This window comes from Artemia franciscana, chromosome 15 (genome assembly GCF_032884065.1).
Source record: "Artemia franciscana chromosome 15, ASM3288406v1, whole genome shotgun sequence".
Taxonomy (NCBI): Eukaryota; Metazoa; Arthropoda; class Branchiopoda; order Anostraca; family Artemiidae; genus Artemia; species Artemia franciscana.
In genome coordinates, this window is record NC_088877.1 from 24733013 (window position 1) to 24753717 (window position 20705).

General features: G+C 36.5%; 1 protein-coding gene across 4 annotated transcripts in view; it reads left to right on the forward strand.

The window, feature by feature from the left end:
• The window catches only part of LOC136036236 (uncharacterized), a 57915-nt gene that overhangs the window by 16103 nt on the left and 21107 nt on the right, over positions 1-20705 (forward strand). For all 4 annotated transcript variants that reach the window (XM_065718333.1, XM_065718335.1, XM_065718334.1 and 1 more), the window contains 3 exons: positions 2931-3154; positions 9762-10474; positions 15664-15752. In XM_065718333.1, coding sequence (XP_065574405.1) covers positions 2931-3154; positions 9762-10474; positions 15664-15752 — 1026 coding nt within the window. The remainder of the gene's footprint in view (positions 1-2930; positions 3155-9761; positions 10475-15663; positions 15753-20705) is intronic.

Sequence of the window (20705 nt, forward strand, 5' to 3'; positions counted from 1 at the left end):
TTTATTTTAAAAATGTATTCACTTTACAGCACATACTAAGAAAGCCCCAAAGGGATACATTAAAACGATTAGTGCTATATATGAGAATAACACTGCTGCGGCTAAGGTAGGAAATGATGCTAGCAGCTGGTTTTGTATTAAATCAGGAGTTAAGCAGGTTTGTATTCCATCTCCCTTTATATGGATCCTTTTGATGGACTTTATCCTAAGGAGCACAGGAGAGTCAATAAGAGACAACTGAATCAAATGTGGAGGAAAAACTCTCCTGAGCTTGGAGTATAAGGTTGAGATGGCTTGGGTACGTTCTGCAGATGAAAGATGACAGATTATCAAAGACTGTTACTTTCGGTCAACCGTCTAGGGCTAAACGGAAGGCAGGTCATCCTCGTTTGGGGTGGGAGGATGTCATAAAGAAAGATTTAAAGGAAATGAGAACTTTCTGGGAGGGTGCAAAGAGGTAGGCTTTGAATAAGTCTAGATGGAGGAGGAGCATGCGTAGCTGTGTTGGCTTCAGGCTGCTTGGTGCTTTGGTGAGTTGTTAGTAGTAGTAGTTGTTGTAGTAGTAGTAGTAGTAGGACACAATCTGGGCGTAATCTACATGAAGCTGAACTCGTGCTTGTGGGGATATAACACTGGTACACGGATAAATTAAATGGAACTGTGATTGTAGACTGAAGGAAAAACAAGTGTGGATAAATACATGGCAATCTGCTTTATTCCAATCTCTTTTGGTTATCTGATTTTGGTAAATAGGGCATTAGGCCAGTTTGGTCCGAGTTTTATTTTTGGCGACAGTGGTTGAATGGGGCAAGTGGTCATAATCGTGCTTGTTTTGATCGATATGAACCTCACTAACGCAGAAACTGAAAGAAACAACACAGCGATTGGATCCGACAATAAAACCACTATAATTTATATTTATGAATGGGATGCATCTTTATCCAAAATTAGATAGCCGTTAGGTAGTAAATCCAAGAATAATTCAGTCTGTGCTGAGGTAGAGTATCACCTTGTATTACAGTTCTTATTGCCAAACAAAATGTTATCTAGTCTATTGTTTTCAACGCCAATAAGAAGGGTCTTTATCGACACAAACGCTTTTATAGACTTTTTTAGCGAGGAAAAAGATCTTTGATTGCAAAGGAGATATATATTGATGAGAACTAGGTTACCAAGACGGATTGCAATGAAGCAATTATTTGAACGCTAACACACAGGGGATATTGGTGGCAGCTTCTGTTTAATAACAGTCGTCCTTATCCTTCGTCCCCTTAATGTTGAACGTCCATATATGAAACTCGATTTTAAGAGACATTTTCTTGCCAGAGCGTTTAGCCGCAGTATCAAGAAAGATTCGGCAGTTTTGGGAGAAAATGATACATGACTGCCATGACAATTAGTGCATTAATCACATCATGGCATTCTGCATGATTATTCAGTTGAGAAGGAGCTTTAAAAATGACAATAGTGGCATGATTATCAATGGGTGGACGGAGAACGAGAGGGAATTTCAGATCATAAGACACGTTTTTCTTATGTATTTGCTGGATTTCGGAGTCAATGTTTAGAACTCTTGATGCGAGGCTTGAATATGTAGGGGCTGGAATGACAGGAACCTCAATAGGCAAAATAATCACATAAGTCGGCAGAACAAAACTATTTGACTCGCACTTCTGAACGCCTTTATGTGATGGTAATTAGCTAGATCGCCTTGCCAACAAGGGACACGTTTGCCCACTAACACTTGAGACCAGAGGTCAGTTTGAGCTATCGTAATAGGCTTTTCATCAAATAATCGAGCTACATGTTGGGTGATAATTTCATTATCCATCCCTTCATGAAAATTTAACTGCACAAAGCTTAGCACCACAAAATAAACAAGTTTCATCGTAATTTAAATCTAGTAATGACAAACCTGAACACAAAGTCCAAAATTCAGATTCATAAACAGGAAAATAGTCGGAAAATCGAAGAGGTCACTCTCATAGGATTATCTGTCCGCCGCAGTGCTCAAACGCCATTATACTAAGTAATGTTCTTCTTGTGTAGGTCACTCTAATTCTTCGCCAATTATTGCGAAAAGATAGATTGTTTCACTTAAAAAGCTTGCTGATTTAATAGTGTTTATAAAATACCCGATTTATAACAGGTGTGTTCACTTTGAACTCGTGAATAAACTGACCTCTGAAAAACTTTTTCTTTATCAATAAAATTGAGTTTACCACCAAATACTCTCTTGAGTTCTTTGAGATCTTGACCTTTTTTCGTCGAATAAAAGTGACAAAGAGAGAGTTGAGTCTAAGAGAACGATAGTCTAGATGAAGGCATAAAGATACTTTCTTCTATAGCAATAGTCTGGCTCAGTTCATTGACCAATCAGAAATTTCCCTGATGTCTAGAACCTGGCTGCATTCTGACAACCCCCCCTATCCTACCCAGTCTCAATGAGGACTAACTATGTGATAGCATTAAACGTGCATTATTTCTTTCTATTTTTATATTGGGAACTTACATTAAAATGTTGGCAATCCCCCTATTAAGAGCTTCTACCAAGAATTCCACATACCGCAAAAGCTTAGTAAGTAACTACCGCTATGCTAAAATTTACCGCAGCACCAAGTCGTCTTCGGTCGACACAGCTACGCACGCTCTTCTTCCATTTCAATCTATTCAAAGCCTCCCTCTTTACACCCTCCCAGGAAGTTCTCATTTTTCCTTAAATCTTTCCTTACGATGTCTTCTCACCCCTACCAATGAAGACCTGCTTTTCGTTTAGCCTTTAGACGGTTGACCGAAAGGACAATCTTTGTCAATCTGCCATCCAGAATCCGCAGAACGTGTCCTAGCCATTCCAACCTAACTGATAATCTGTCTGTTCTGTATGAGTATGGTTGTTTGTTCTTGGTTTAGCATACTTTATTTTGTTATAGGTACGAAGACCTTGTAAATATGATGCTGCTCATATATTCTGGAGTGATTTATAATGAAAGAGCATCAATAGAATATCTGCAAAGTTTATTGAACGAGCTTGAGATTACCATTGGGACAACTACTGCAGATGATAAAATCGGAATATTCGACTCTACTGGTTCAGAGACAGAACTTAAACAGAAAGAAAATTTAAAAGTATCTTCTAACAGTTTTGAGACAAAAGGTATGTACTTCTTTGTTTCTTCATCTCTTTTTTATTTTTGCGCTGTTTCCATTTCAGCTACATTTTCCTTTTAAAGTAAAGACGTCAGAGGTCAAAGATGTCATAATGTCTAAGAAGTTTCTTATCTTGCGTATGCTGGCGATTTACTCCTGGTTAGTCGGATTAGGACTGGTCTCTCCAAAATGGTATCTTCTGTTTCTAAAGTTTTTTTTTTGGGATTGTCCTTTCATTAAACGTAGAGAAGTGTGAGTTTCTTTCTCGTGCTTCATCTATTTCGTCTCCTCTTAATTGTGATACTTTCTCTATTCCTTCTGTTGATTCTTTGAGGTGGTTGGGCATGACCCTTACTAATAATCTTTCTAGTTTTGTCAGCGCACTGTTTCAGATATCTAAAAAAAAAAATGCAATTTGAATATGCGAAAATTAAGGAAATATAAAAACCGGTTGCTCGCGTAACTCCACTCTACCTATTGTGATCATTCAGTCCTTTACACGGCATGGCTGTGCGAAAGCACAGGATGGCTGGCCCCCAACCCCCCATTGCACTTCCTGGCTGAAGGGCCAAGAAACGGAGATCAGCACCGCCGGTACGGACTGTAAAGTCTAATCCCGTATCCTTTACCCTTTTTTTTTACCTTTACACGGCAGGAATTTTCCACATTCGGAGAAAAAGGGATATAAAAAGAATCAGGAGTAACTATTTGTGCTAATGTAAGTTTCTTCTCTTCATTTCTCCTTGGACACGTGGCCGGATTCTAATTAATAAGTATAATATACCTGAAACAACACTTAAGTTGGAAAAGCTACATATTAAGCTCTCAAGTATTGCTCTTAATTGACTTTTATCCTCGCAATTTTCCTGTTAAATTTTTTCTATAGTTATTTTTTTTGCATGTTTTTTGTGTAATTCATTTCTTTTTACTCCACATTGTTAAACTTGTTGGACAGTTTTTTTTGTTGGTATTATTATTACTAAAGTTAATCTTTATCAATACAAATTGTTGCAAAAAGTTTCAGCTCTATACAAAGGTGATAAGAACTTAATGTGTTACCTTAATAAATATGTAACAGAAGAGAAACGCAAAGTAGCACGAAGATCTGTAAGAAATGAAATAAATATGAATCATTAGACCGTGATTGCTCCATGGACACACCTTATATTGCAACATGTAAGCTATTCAAGAAGAATATTAAATAAATACTTTCCTATCCCTTCAAGTGGATCACAGATTAAAAATTAGTTCCGTTTATGGGTGATTATCTTTAATGTAGATTTAAACAAAGAGCTTTATATCTTCCATTTGAAGGTCTGACTCATTCATCGCAAATCTTTTCGCAAAATACGCTGTTGGAATTCAGTTTGTTTAGCTTTAGTGTTATGACACCCTGCTACTACTACTAACAACTCAGCGTAGTACCAAGCCGCTTGAGGCAAAAACAGCTACACACGCTCCTCCTATATTCCGACCTGTTTCCCTTAGTTCCCATTTCCCTTACGACATCCTCCCACCCCAACCGAGGATCAGCTGCTTTTTGTTTGGTCCTAGACGGTTGGTCATCTGTCATCCCTCATCCGCAGGCGCTAGCCATCTCAATTTTCCTCTCATTTTAGCCTCAGAAAGTGAGATTTAACCATATTTTTCGTACAGCCTACTGTTTGAGATGTGGGCACTCTTCTCGACACCCAATTCTGAAATTAATGTAAAGTGCTTACAGTTGGTGCCTTCTGGGAAAGAGTAAGATAGGTTAAGATAGGTGTAACCGAACGGAAGTTAAGCCTGGAGGAAGCATTCCTCAGTATATCAAATTTGGAGTCAGGATAATACTCTCTGCCAGAAACCACCAAGCCTCAGAGTTTTATGTACCCAGAGGTGTGTAAAGAGAAATGTGATAAGATGTAGAATGTGTATAGTTAAACTCATGTTTATGGATGGTTTCATAGTATTGAAGCGACTTGTAGTATTAAAGCAACGCCACAGAGGGAGACCAACAAACACCATGCACCGAACTTACCACATAGATCTACGAACCATAAACACCTCAATCGAGTCTCAGTAGGAGGATATACTGGCAGCAACAATTTTGCTGGAAGATTGGCCAATCCTTCTTGATGCCATGGTTGCCTCTAGAGGCAAAGGCATATCTAAGGTCTTAGGTAAGGTAAACTAACTAAATGTATAAACTGTATACAAGGACAAGGAAAGGTTTGGTAAAGGGCAATCACACTGATTAAAAGATTCTGATTTGCTTCTGTGAAGTTAACCTGATCGTACTATGAACCTGGGTTTGTTTATCTCATTAGAGTTTTATTTTTGTTCAACTATTGACTGATCAACATGCAACAATCTTTCGTAAGGCAGCTCTCCAAAGAACCGCTAAACCTCAAATCACCTAAAGAGATAAAAAGCAACAGAAATTATCACCCTTTACCGCAGTCACGTTTCCTTGATACTTAATATCTTCCTGACTTGCGTCATCAAGACTACTGGACTGGGTCTTTTCCTGTCTGACGAAGACCTACCGTGAAAAGTGGTTTCAATGTTGGGGCTGTTGGAGTTTATCTCTAATTATCGAAGTTTTTGTTTGAGTGTTGCGAAGAAATAGGGCTTCGCTGCATAAGACGGCAGCAGGCATCCTGAGTGATTAATTCAAGTGACCTCTTAACCTTCATCGGTGGAAGCAACTAAAAGTCAATTAAATAAAATTGGTCTTGGCAAAATATTTTACAAATAATGATGGCAATCAATAGAAGTACTACAGGAATGACTGGGATAAAAAGGTATGGGATACTGTTTTTTTTTCTTTGGGGGCGGGGGCATGAATTAATTATTGATGGGTGCCAGCCCAGTTATAGATACTGAGGATGAGAAAAGAGTAATGAGCCACGGGGCATATGTTTGAGGAAAACACCTATTAACGGTCAATAGGTTAGGAAACACTCTTCGGATCGCAGTTGGAAAAGGCAATATCTTGGTTTGAAAATGGCCATTGTTCCTGAAAAGACTTAACTGGATGCTTGTTGTTGGGAACGACTCATATCTCTAGCCTACAAGAGGAACACATCATGGCCACTATCTAAGATCAAGCTCCCCGGTATGTTTGCAGGTCAGATTTCCACCCCCTTCCCATTCCTATCTAACTAAACTATATCATTAATATGACCCAACTCCTCATAAATCCCGTGTTATGTTTCCCTGTCCACCTCCAGGTTATAATTGTGCTCTGGTAAAAGAATAAGCTCCCACTGACGGGTTGACCAAAATGAACCCCGAAGGATATGCCTTTTCTAAATCTCACGTGTGAAAAAAATGCGGTCTGTCAATGCTGACTAAATTTTTCAGTTTGTGCATCCCTTTTTGTACCTAATTTCTTTTTCTCAGCCTTCCTTATTTTTGTGGTAGGAATAAATGAAACGTATTCAAATGGAAGTTGCACCTACACATTAAGTGTCATGTACTTTAAACCTAAGGGCTGGTTCCTCTCAATCCCTCGAATTTTTTGACGGAAAGAGTGAATTCAATGATCATTTCCACTTTGTCAGCTAAGTGTTTTTTTAACTTAAGTTTTGCTGCCTCTTATGATCTAGAAGAACATCTAAAGGAAACCCACGAATCATAGATTAAATTGCATGCTCGATTGAACTGCAAGGAATTTCATTTTAGAACTTGAAATTCATTTTAGAATCTCTAATTATCGAAGTTTTTGTTTGAGTGTTGCGAAGAAACAATGGCCTCATTATCTCTCTGTATAAACCCTGAATGAAACCTGTTGTGCAGCACCCTGGTTTGGCTCCTGAAATTTACATGGCATCTTTCTAGAGGCACAATACGGCCAGAAGGGTAGAACAAGACAAAAGCTCTTACTGAGGTGGATATTTTTAAAACTGTACAAACTACTAAGCTGCTGTGTTGCCGAGCTGCTGTCTTGAATTTATTCTTATGATATATTTAGTGAGACAGTCGATGAACTCTGTCTTTCGGGATTGTTTTTCAAGTTGTCTCACATCTCTCATTTTGATTGGGTCCTACTCTTCTACCTCAGAAAGATGAGTAATCTTTTTCGTTCCATGTCATTGCTCCAATAAGAGACAAGCTTGAAGCAAATGGGACGTTTAGTCGAAGTTTTGTCTCAGTTCTTTTGTATGTTAGTTAATTATATGGTAATGTATGTGTCAATATTCTTACACATGAAAAGATCATTTTTAGATTTGAAAATACCAATTTGCAACTACATTATTCATGAAGCAAAAAAATATTTGTTTACAATAGGAAATTCCTAAAACGAAGAATATAAGAAAATTATGTGATGAGAAGAATACAATTTTGCTATAAAAAAAACGACAGTTGAAATTACGCAAGATCAAGTTTCTACCCAGGAATAGGGTACCCATTCCTTCCTTTCTCCCAAAGTGGAACAGAAAATTACACTAAGATGCACATTTTGTACCTTTTGTTTTGTTAAAAATGGCAAGTGAAACCTGGGCAGAGACGATGTCAAAACACAATGAAGCCTATTTATCCAAACCAGTTTTTTTCTTCTTGGGGGAGGGAGTGGGCTTATCAGATTAATCCAAACCACAGTCATTTTATTAAAATAGCTATTATATACGCATAAGTAACTGCACAAGTGGCACTTTTTATAAACACTTGTATAGAAAAAAAATTAACAAAACAATTGCTAAGTTGCCGAGTTGCTGAACAAAACTGGCTTCAGTTTCAGTAAATGAACTTCCAGTAACAGTTTCAGTTTCAGCAACTGGCTTCAGTATGCGGAATACAACTGTCTTCGACTAAAATCAGCACTCGCGAGAGCTTAATGAATTAAGTGATTTTAGAGTCGAGTTGTAGTCAACATTTTTTCCACAAGAATAATCCTTAGAACTCGGTTATGGATTCCCTCTAAATCATCGATATTATTAACTCCTGGGCCCCATAAGGAACACGGAAATTCTAGGAGGTGTTGAATGTATGTAAAATATGCCATTTTCAGTTGATAAACCGGAAAACTTAATCGCCGTTTAGCCGCCCACGTCCATAAAGCACAATTTCCCTTTTTCACCAGTTCTTGAACATGTTGGTCAAAAATGAACTGGTATTTGGAAGAAGGACCAAATTCTCCTAAACCCCACGAAAAATAGTTTCCTTAGAGGGGAGAAAAGCTGCTGTAGTCAATTTTCTGTTAAATTTGAGTCCTAAATTGTTATTTTTATTTTATTATACTCATATTAATATCAAGAAGTATTATCATTTTTGCAGTGACTATGTGTTAAAGAAATCACAGATAAATCTGTATCAAATAGAAAAAAATTACTATTTTCAAACTTAGCAAGATGTATGAATTAAAAATGGAAAAAAAAACTCGACTCTAAAGCTGAAATCCTTTCTATCTGCACACAGGGTGGGATGGGGTAAAATAAAATGTAGCTATAGTTGAAGGTTTATCATAGGTTGAAAAATCTTACTTAATATTTCTAGGATTCAGAACCTTAGCTTAGGACAATAGGGCATGGCGTCAATTACCCTCTTGCTTTGCTGTGTGAGTATAATGGAACAAGTACAAATTGAGGTAAAATTCTAGTTAATTGACTTCTTGCTATCTCGGAAAGGGTTTAGGTTAGGAAAATGAAACTTTCAGGGATGGGTCTACAGGCTAAAGTATGTCCCGGGAAGGTATTTCAAAGTACCCACCTCTACTCCTTCTCCCTCTAGAGGGCCCTGAAATTTGCTTGCATGACAGGTCTATACCTATTGAAATTTTGACAAAGCAACATTTTACCTTAATTTTCAGTTACTAGTTGCTTTTTCTGAAACCTTTAGTTCTGAAAATGCAATTCCTGTTATTTGAGTAGAATTTTGAGCCATATAAATGCTGTTTTTTTTTCAAAATTTAGGAAATGTATTTGCATATCTTTAAAACTTTATAAAATGGAATTGCGCAAAGTTATGAAGCTGAAAACAATTTTGTTGTACTTCAATTAAGCAGAAGATCTATTTAGCAAGGTTTCACTTTTCACAAGGTCATCAAAGGTCAGTGCCCTCTAGAGTGAGAAGGAGTTGAGGTAGTTACTTCAAAACACCTTCCCGGGACATACTTTAGTCTGTATATTCATCCCTGAAAGTTTCATTTTCCTAACCTAAACCCTTTCCGATATAGTAAGAAGTCAATTAACTAGAATTTTACCCACATTGAGAGCGAGAATCCTGTCAAAACACTTTGAAGAAATTTTAAACTATCTCCTCCCCCCAGCCCCAGTAAAAAAAAATGATATGAAAAAAGTAATTTGAAATACAAAGTGCCTGCTTAATTCTTGTCATTTATCATTTCTTAGACTCTTTGTTTGACAGTTATTCCTCATTGCTTATTATATTCGCACCCAAGGAATTATACAAAATTTAACATTCGCCTTTTTTCACCTAAGCTTAAAAATTGTATTCAAATTTCTGAAATAAAAAATTATGGACGAAATTTATAAGGATTAAACAACTCTCATGCTCCTTCCAAATTTAGTTCCTTCCTAAGGTTGTATTAAAAGCTTGACGAAAATTTCACGACCTAAAAGGTGTTTGTTAGCGTCTTGATAAACTCTATATTGTTTCTTATTTTTTAGTAATACCTGCAAAAAGGGAGTTAAGAACACGAATTGTGAGGAAAGAAGTGTCAGTTTCACCACCCCACCTGAAAGCAAGGAAAAGGGATGCCCCGCAACTAAAAACAAAAGCTAAAAAGACCAAGCCAGTTCAATATATATGCCGGCATTGCCCTTCTATATTCAACTCCGAAGAAAGTCTAAATGATCACGAAGCTTCGAATAGTTGTTTAAACGAAGAAGAATTAACTGTCAAACATGAGTCTTTTATAGATGATGAAAGTTTGGAAGTTCAGAAGTCTAAAACTTCCAAGCCTAAACCAGTTCAATACATTAAAAAGCCAAAAACACCTCAGTATCTGTGCCAAAATTGTCTCTGTGATTTCTTCTCCGAAGAACATCTTAATAATCATCTTGCTTGGAATGGTTGCTTAAAAGATGATGAAGGTGAAATCCCGGTTCAAGTTAAGTGTATTTGGCCCAAAAACCCCAAGCCCAAAGCAGCTCAATTTTTGTGTTGGAATTGCCCAACCGTTTTTTTCTCAGAAATAGATCTAACCAATCATCAAGTGAAGTGCTTAAAAGACAAAGAAAATGAATTCCCTGTTAAAGTTGAGTGTTTGATTGATGATGAAAGTGAAACATTTCTAGAAAATGGAGTTCGATTTGTGAATGATCAGTCTCAAGTTATCGATTGGCCTCTGAATGAAACCGTTTATGATGTTGACAAAGTGGTAAGATTTGAAAAAAAAGTTAAATCAGCTTTCTAAGGTTTCAGGTTTTATGTTTTGTTGTGAGAATGAGACGCATCAGGATATGTACAATACTGAATAAATTTAGAATAGAGTCAGAATATGTAAAATACTGAATAAAGCTTTTGTTCTACTGTCCTGCCATCTTGAAAAATATACTAGCCACCTTCCTCTCTCTTTCTCTCAGCGTTTAACCCACTATATCGTAATTCAGACTAATAAACTTTTCATAATTTCACTGATACTAAAGATTGGGTAAAAGGCGATTTTTGTGAAGTCAAAAAGTAATTCTGCTAGCTAAATATGATTTTTAAGAATAGATCTATATATTCAATTCTACCTCCTCGCCTTTCCAATCTTGAAGAATAGGAGGAATTTTGCGATGTTTTTAAAAAATCCCTTTCGCAATGTTTTTTTTCGCAATTTTTGGTGGTGATTTTCTCTTACCGTGGTTGTGTAGTTAGAAGAAATCCATCATCTGTGGGTACTATAGATCATTGCAGCATTAAGCTGTCAAAGCATTCAACAAAACCATTGAACTCTCATCGCCCTCATCATCTTCATGAGGTTATATTATACAACCTCACCCAAGTTCAAGCTTTGGTGTTTTATGCTTTCCTAAATGTAAGGTTTGAAGTATTCGGCGGGAACAATTTTTATTTTGAATTCAAAAATTATTTTTTTCTGGACTTATTTAGAGTTCGTAATCCGTAGACCATGGGCCTTAGTAAGGATTTGAGCTGGATTTAAAGCCAAATATGATTTTTTTTTTCTATTCAGGGATTACAAGCAGAGAAAGAATGTATTTACTAGTTTTAAACATTTTCCTATGTCTTCTTGGATGTAATTATATTCTTACTACACTCATGCACTCCGAGTGGTTAGAACGCGAAACGTGAAATCTCTTGTCCATGAAAACAGAGGTTCGAGTCTGGTGTCACTGGTTGTTTGGCTTAAAACGGGGTCAGTGTCATGACTGTGTAAGCTCAGGCAGAGTCGAACCAGCTCTAAGTGGGTACCAAGAGAAATCTGAGGAATTTAAACAGGAAGGGTGTGAGAAACGACAGGACGACTGACCCACAACTCTCCTTTGTACTTCTTGGCTGAAGGGCCATGAAACAGAAAATCAGCACTGCTGGTAGGGACTGTTCAGTCCAATGCCGTATCCTTTAACTTTTTTTACCTTGTTAAAACAACATTTTCCAAGTTATTGAAGGGTCAGTGTTTAACATTAAGGGAAGGGACAGAGTTATGAGTTTTTAAACACCCTCAGAGTAGAATCATAAATAACCGATGGTATTATTTGGGTCAAAGGGTGTGGCTGGGTGAGGGCCGCCCTTCTCATAATGTGTGGTGCTGGACTCCTCCCGACAACACTCGTTGCTGGGTCTTCTGATGGGTTGGACATTAGAAGACGTAGACGACAAAGGGTAACACTTGGCCGACGCCTTGAGAAAGATGCTGCACTGTCCAGATTGTTTCTAATAGATCTTTGGTCTAAAGCAAAAGAGAGGTCATCTTGGAGTCGCACTGTTGTCGTCTTATGCACCAGCCGGCGTAGGATGTTCAAGGCCTCTAGTTCAGGCTATTTTATATGCATTTCTGAAAGTTGTCTTAACTTGGCCCACGAAATATCCGAAGTAGTAGAATCTTTTTCTCAACTTATCCCATGGTTTGTCCTGTGCTGTGCTACGATTTGGAATATTCAAGTCCAATTGCTAATCTGCCATCTAACCAAAGAAGAGTTATTTTCTTGTATTTTTAAGATATTCTAAAAGGCGAAACTTTTGCTGACTTTTGCCTATGTTCTATTACCAATTGAATGCACATATGTTAAAAAGAAGATATGTTCTCTATTTACTCTGTGGCTTGATTAATGTGGGTGGATCTTGTTCTTATTGGAGGCAGTAAAAATAAAAAGCTGCATCTTAGGCCATAATTTTTTTTGTGGTAAGTTGGGCCCATCTTGGGAAGGAGAGCCAAGATAAGGAATATTCTCTATATTCTCCATTCAGTGTGATAGAATTCAGTGTGCCAAAGACCCTCTTCTCCCCCCAAAAATTCATTTAATATCCCTGCCAACATTTTTTCAGTTTTGTATATCAGGGAGAATGACCATACATGTACGCACGCTAAGGGGAGGGGGGGCTTTTACAGGTTTATCTAATATGGAACAGGGGCTACACTTGTCACTAAGTGCAACATCTATTAGGGTGTATTGGGGACATACTGTATGCTACATGAAAGATAAACCCACTGATATTGTTGCCAGGGAATGGGGGGAAAATGACGCTGCCCTCAAGTGCTGGAGAATCTACCTATGCCCCTTTGGGCTTTATGTGCGGATGCATCTGAAGCCTCTTGATTTTTATGAATATCCCATAATTTTGTATAATATTCACAAAGTATGCGTGTTTTATTTCCCCATCTCCATCTATATGAATGAATCATTGTGGTGTACGCCTTCCTCTATGCTTGTTTTTACCTATAGATCTGTCTGATCTTGACTGATTAAGGTAAAAAAGAATACCATTCACATACTATGACAGACTAAAGACACGCAAAAGGTCCTTATGTACAAAATCAGGTCTAACTTTCTTAGAGTTCATTAGAGGAAAATTTAAACGATTTTTCTTGTTTTTCAAGATAGCTGGGGTGGGAATAAGTCCCCCCCCCTGGCTGAGCTATTGCTGCAACCACGATTCAAAGTATAGGCACCAGCAGGGGGGTAGGGGGCCATGGCCCCCTGGAAATTTGGGACGATAAAGTAAGTAATTATAAGGAAACCAAAGGAAAGTGAGCGGAATATGAAAAAACCATGGAAAAAATGTGTGTTGCCCCATTGTTGGCTGTCTGCCAATAGATTTTAACCATTAATTAGGAAAATAAAAGTTATAATTTGTTCCAGGACGATAAACCTCGTCAATCAAGAACAAGTGACGACACCGTCAATGGGCCAAATTACAAACTGGTTTCGTGCGTTAAAATTGACCTGAAACTTAAACAGAATAGGATATGAGAGCTTAGGATTTGGAGAACTTGACATTTAAACAAAATTCTTCCAAAAATGTGTATTCCAACTGGTCTGATTGAAAAGGAAACTCCAAGGAGAACATCCTTGAAAGAAGGAGTTTCAAATATTCATTTAAAAAATAGTAACTGGAACATCTTTAGCCTCGCATAAAACAGGTAGCATTTTGTATTTAAACAAAATTTTGCCAAAAAGAAAAACCATTTTTTCAGCTTCCGTCTAAAACAAAGGAAATTCGAATATTATAAAATATTTTATATTTAATATTGCTTATGAATATTTGGTATCGATTGTTATTTAATACTATCTTCATGAGTGAGCAATAATTGTGTATTTATGTATGTACGTATTTTTTTTTGTATGTATGTAATTGAAAATTTTCATGCATGGAAAAGTTCACATTAGATTGCTTAAAGAGCAAAAAACTGGTAATTGTAAAACTCTTTATATATATATTTTGACAAGGGATTACAACAGTTCAAAAACCAAAAATTTGAAATTTTAGGGATAGGGGTCAAGGTGTAACTGAAAGTAAAAGTATTAATATAAAAAGAAATGTTAAAGTAAAACTTGCGATAACGTAAACGATAAAGCTGCGTCTCTCTTAATCAAATGTTAAAGTAAAATTTCGTTGGGGAATTTAAAGTGGCATGTTAAAAGAATATCAGAATATCCTAGTAGACAAAAATAGCAGTCGAAGAATAATATATCGACGATTTTCCGAGCAAACTGCAAGAAAATTTTAAATGGAACAAGAATTTCCCTCCCTAAACGGTGTATGAACTTTTTATCTCCAAAAACAGTAAATGGGGAACAGCTACGGTTACGGCGGGAGCTAGTACAGTATAAAGAATTTGGCAATCTCACTTGTTTATAAATAGTCATTTCCTGTAAGTAACAGCGTTTGATATCGTAGTGCTGTAAGCTTGAAACCATTCAAGAGGTAGCTATCATAATCATTCGTTGATCTTATTATTCTGCTTGTGAAGAAATACACAAAAAACGAAGAAAGAAGAAATAAAGAAAAAGATAAATGAAAAGAAAAAATGGATTAGATCATGTTTGATCTAATTTTTGAATGTTTTTTTCATTTGTGTTTTATTTTCAGCAACTTTTTTCGTTTCCTTAAGGTCGTTTAATACCTTGAAGAATCACCCTATCTCGTCCATTACAAGCTTTTTTAGTTTGTGTGTCCAAACTATTCAGGATTGATTGGTCGGTTTAGCCATAACTTGGATAAGATAAGTATTGCTTGGATAAGGGATCCGAATAAATGAAAGAAAACTAAAAGCAGGCACCCAATTTCCCGGAAATCGCAGAAAAACCATTTAAATTCTCCAGTTTTGTGCCAGAGATAGATTTATTCAGTTTTAATGAAACTTGCTTCATTAGAAAGCGTAAATTTAGTTTTTTTTGATTGAACAATACAAGATTTTCTTTTTAAAGTTCAGGAAAGGACAGTCCCTAAAAATGTTCTAGTATCCCTGCTTGGAAAGCGTTAAAAATCAGCTCAAAAGAAGCCTCATTGAATAGTTTGACAGCTTTTGAAGTTTCCTGTTGTGCTAACTGTCGTTATTGAATTCTTTTCTGAAACAGCAAACATTATTTCTGGTGTGCGTACATTTTTTAGACAGAGGTTTACTTAGCAATTAGTTAGAGACTTCAGGTTTCCTTTGATTTAAACTATCCTCTTGTTAACTTTTCACATTATTGACACATCTAAAAACACCTATCAAATTTTACCAAAATTGCTTCAGAAGCTACCTGTGCTGAAAAAAATTTGTAATGTACCCTTTGTCTTTGAGACTGTCAGCCGACGCTGAGACTCCCAAAATGAAATTTTGGCATCAAACCCCCTTAAAGTTACTTCCAAGGGTCTTCTATTTTATGGTTTTTCTGTAGGAAACGATGTACATAGTTCTGTTTCCATCGACGGCCGTGTTTAAAGTATTTATTTTCAATTGTTAAAAATTATAAAAATGTGTGCGTTGCTGTAGGCTACTTATCTTTTATTTTGTATTATCTTATGACTATCTTATTTGTTTTACGTCGTGTTTACGTTTTGTTATTGGTTTATACGGTGTATTTTATTTTTATTTATTCTGTTTAAGCGTTTATCATTTGAATCTTTGTATTTTAGATTCAAAATCCTAACGTACTGGACAAGAGTGACGAGATGCTAGATTCTGAAAGTGATATACAGGTTAATCCAAAAACACATACTACCAAGTAAGGATTTGTCTCCTTTTCTTATCTCAGTGTCAAGTAGGCTAGCCTGACACAGCAACTTGAGGTTGGGGATATTCAAACCCTAGATCCCCCCCCCGATCCTTGATTTTGAAAAATACCGTTTCCTCCAGTGTTCATGTTTGTTTATTTAAGTAACTATTGTAGCACTAAAAAATAAATGTTAAACTATGTTACTTTTACAATTAAAAAAAGAAAAACACGCAAGAAAGTCACTTGTTAAATGCGCTAATGAAGTAGAGCATGAAAGAGTTTGCGAATTTTTTCGCACGGCACCTGAAGGGTTATAGATTGTTCTGGTGGCTGAAAAGTCTACTGATTGGTGTGAAAAGTGGAAGAACATAGCCGTCCTTGTCCTTTACTAGTATTCTTCTTCCAAATTTCGTTGTTGGACATTGTTGGTAAGTTTAACAAGTCAAGGTCACTTTCCTATGTGCTATAATGGGGCTCCAATATTATTTTAGTTACCCATTTTTAAACATCTTCTTTAAGACAAATGAGCAGTGTTGTAAATTTGCCAACCCCAAACGGGATCAAAACCACAACACTAAAGGATATACCTAATATAGGCATACTACTCCCTGTTGGTTTAAAACGTTTGTTTTGCACCCTGCTTCCTAGATTTTTGTTAATTGACGTCCCCTATATTAGCTAGAAACCTGCTATGAAAAAAAAATGAATAAACATCACAGGGTGTTCAACTTTTTTCATAGCAAAATTAAGGGATGGGGTTTTAAGATCAAAATATTCTGAAGTGGTTCAAAGTAGGAATATCTGTAACCATTAGGGAAACGGGACTCGATCCCTGGACTATAATGGAAAAAAAAAATGTATTTTACTGTAATTGAACTTAATCCAATGTCGAAAAAATGACGGTTTTTCGTAATGTAGAGGGAATTAATCAAACAGTTCGTGGTAATGAACTGTAGTACCGGTTCATCAAAGTGAACCGGTACATCTAGTTACATCAAAGAATCGCATTTAAATGCTGATTTTAAATATATAAGTTTCATCAAGATCATTTATACCCATCAAAAGTTACGAGCCTGAGAAAATTTGCCTCATTTTAGAAAATAGGGGGAAACACCCCCTAAAAGTCATACAATCTTAACGAAAATCACACCATCAGATTCAGCGTATCAGAGAACCTTATTGTAGAAGTTTCAAGCTTCTATCTACAAAAATGTGGAATTTCGCATTTTTTTTTTGCCAGAAGACAGATCACAGATGTGTGTTTATTTGTTGTTTTGTTGTTTTTTTTTCAGGGGTGATCGAATCAACTGAGTGGTCCTAGAATATCGCGAGAGGGCTCATTCTAACAGAAACTAAAAGTTCTAGTGCCCTTTTTAAGTGACCAAAAAATTGGAGGGTACCTAGGCCCCCTCACACGCTCGTTTTTTCCCAAAAGTCACCGGATCAAAATTCTGAGATAGCCATTCTATTCACCAAAGTCAAAAAACCTAATAACTATGTCTTTAGGGACGGATTACTCCCCCGTAGTCCCCGTGGGAGGGGCTGCAAGTTCCAAACTTTGACCTGTGTTTACATATAGTAATAGTTACTGGGAAGTGTACAGACGTTTTCAGGGGGATTTTTTTGGTTTAGGGGGGAAGAGTTGAGGGGGGGGGTTACGTTGGAGGATATTTCCATGGAGAAACTTATCATGGGGGAAGAGGATTTCAATGAAGGGGGCGCAGGATTTTCTAGCACTATTTGAAAAAACAATGAAAAAATAAATATGAAAAGTTTTTTTTTTTTACTGAAAATAAGGAGCAGCATTAAAACTTAAAACGAATAAAAATTACATGTGAGGGGTTTACTTCCTTGTTATACCTCACTCTTTACGCTAAAGTATTTTTAGTAATTCCAACTATTTATTCTACGGCCTTTGTGATTCAGAGGTCATTCTTAAGGAATTGGGACAAAATTTAAGCTTTAATGTAAAGAGCGAGGTATCGACGAGGGTTGAACCCCCCTCATATACGCAATAAAAACATACGAATATAGAAGTTCGTTACGTAAGTTAATTCGTAAGTTACGTATATTTTTTACCAATGAAAACGTTTGTAAAAAATTAAAAGTTCTAGTAGCTTTTTTCAGTAATCAAAAAATCGGAGGGCAACTAGACCTCCTCCCTCGCTCCTTTCTTCTCAAGATCTTCCGATTAATTGCAATAATTAATATGCAAATTTCGTTTTAATTATTTATGTGCGGAGAGCCAAGATTCAAACATTAATGTATTATGTATAACATTAATTATGTATTATGTATGTATAACATTAATGTATAAAAACATGCATTAATTCAAAAACGTCCAGAAATTAAATAAAAAAACAAGTTTTTTTTAAATGAAAGTAAGGAGCAACATTGAAACTTAAAACGAGCAGAAATTACTCCGTATATGAAAGGGGCTTTTCCTCCTCAACGCCCCGCTCTTTACGCTAAAGTTTCTTACTGTTTTAAAAATAGAATTAAGAGAAAGAGTCGAACTTTAGCGTAAAAAGCGGGTCGTTGAGGAGGAAAAAGTTGAAGTACGCTGAATCTGATGGTGTGATTTTCGTTAAGACTTTTCGAATGACTTTTAGGGGGTGTTTCCCCCTATTTTCTAAAATGAGGCAAATTTTCTCAGGCTCGTAACTTTTGATGGGTATAACTGAACTTGATGAAACCTATATATTTAAAATGCTTGCAATAGTTGGGAACCTTGGTACCTTAAAATATGATTTTGATTTGTGAAAAATATCCTGAATGGTGAAATTACGATGGAAAGGTGAATTTTAATGGTGAAAACACAGTGAAATGGTGAAATATTTAAAGGTGAATTTTGATGGTGAAAAAAATAGGCCCATTGCCTTTGGTGCTTTAAAAGAGTGTTTCAAAAAACGTTTGTGTGTTCAAATACAAAATTATGAAAAGTTAGAAGCAAACTAGCTCTCTTTGGAACGAGAATTGTTTTGGAAGGTGAAGCTCCAAAAATGAATGACGCGTTTTTTACAAATCTACCAGCTAAAATCTTACTGATCTTATATCATTTTTTATAACTCAAATATGTAATTTTTTTTTTACATCCACAGCTTGTTTCATTCGACGGTTTTTTTTTTTTTTTTTTTTTTTTTTTTTTTTTTTTTTTTTTTTTTTTTTTTTTTTAAAGGGTATGAAAACTTTTCATCGGATTCGGAGGATGAGAAGGACAAAAAATGTTTTAATATACGAATTATTGACATGGAGCTTTAAGTTGCTCCAAGGAGGTCCTTTAAAAATTATATACCCTTTAAGAGGATCGATGTCGAAAATTATTCGTTATATGTTGTTTTTTTTTTTTTTGTTGGAAAACATCTTATTGCAAAAAATACTAACTAACGTATCAAAAAATGGTAAACTTTCCCAATATGTAAGATTATCCCCTGATTTACAGCAGTAAGTAAAACTGATAATTTAGAATAGGGAAAAAGAAATGCAAAGACGACGGTATTCTTGTTTATCAAAACTATACCAGTGAGTCCGATACATCTGAAGACCACAATCGATTTAGAGAGCTCTATGAAACAATTAACAATTTTTATATTTCTGTTGCAACAATAGCATGTTGGTTTAAGCAGTAATAGTAACGGAAGGAGTACATGAAAATCAAGTAAAGAAAACTGAGAGCTATAAGAGAATACTATGTACAATTCGAATAAAATCGATCTAGCCGTGCTAAGTAATTTGCTATGGAAGAATTTAAAGTTTTTCATAAAAATAGAGACCGTGCCGTAGCCTTGCGAGAGCCCAAATTCCTGGTTCAAGCGCTCTAACAATGCTAAAACCATTTCCGAGTCAAGGACTCAAAGTTATCTGAGACTCGTCTCAAAAGTCATTTGACCGTGGTGATTCCCTTTGGGAACTCCAAAACGATCCATACACTCGTCAACCCTCGCTACCAAAGGCACCGAATCTACTGTTCTTTACTAAACATAGTAACCAACCGCCAGTTTAGAGGTTTGCAAATGCTAGCCCAATGGAAAGTCTTCCCCCTTTAGCGTGGGCGAAACCATTAGCTCGTATTGACAGTCGGCAAAAGACTCTCAATAGTAACAGTTGGATGGTCCAACTGACACTGGCTCTCTTCACAGTTTCCACATCTCTCACAGTTTCCTTGTGATACACCCCCACTACATAGTTTTCTTTTAACGGGTTCGTGATTAAAGTCACCTCTCAGTACAATAAAATCAACTCTTGATGTGACAACAGCATGGACAGTCATACCATAGGAGTCCTCGGAGATTTAAGCAGTAATAAGCCCCTTTTCACTGGTTAGGCCATGGCTCAAGCAGGAATCAAGTGCTACACTTATACCAAAATGATTAATTTTTCACTAGAGTCGTACCTAAAACTTATTTGATGTTTTAGCTATCTATAATCATCGCCTCATACAAGGTTTATAAATATAAGTTAAATTTAGTTCCGAATACAAATCCAAAACCCTTTTGATGCATGATTCAGGCATTACGCCAAAAAGTCATGGTGGTGTACGCTACTTGCTTTCTCACCTTCTCGCGTCTTTGCCAAATGAACCAATCAAGCCATGGATCAAACTCTCACCTGACTTCCAAGGAAATTAAAAAAAAAAATGACAGTCCGTTCTGTTAAAACTTGACCCATGCCAAGGTAACATTGCCCAATGTCAAGACTTGTCTGAATCTTAACACTCTTAAAGTCAGCCTGAGCAGTACCCTCGACCACTTGACACACAGAGATTCTTTACGAGGACCCTCATAAGGTCTTCTCCAAAGTTCGTGCTTGGCTGTGAACCATGATCGCACTGCAAAAAAGAGATATCATCGACAGCCATATTCATTAAGTTTACCCTTTTCCTATGGCCTGTCGTCCTTCTCTCAATCTCTCCCTTTCTCTCCCTGGCCAACAATCTTCGGCTCCTCTACAAGGCATCAATAA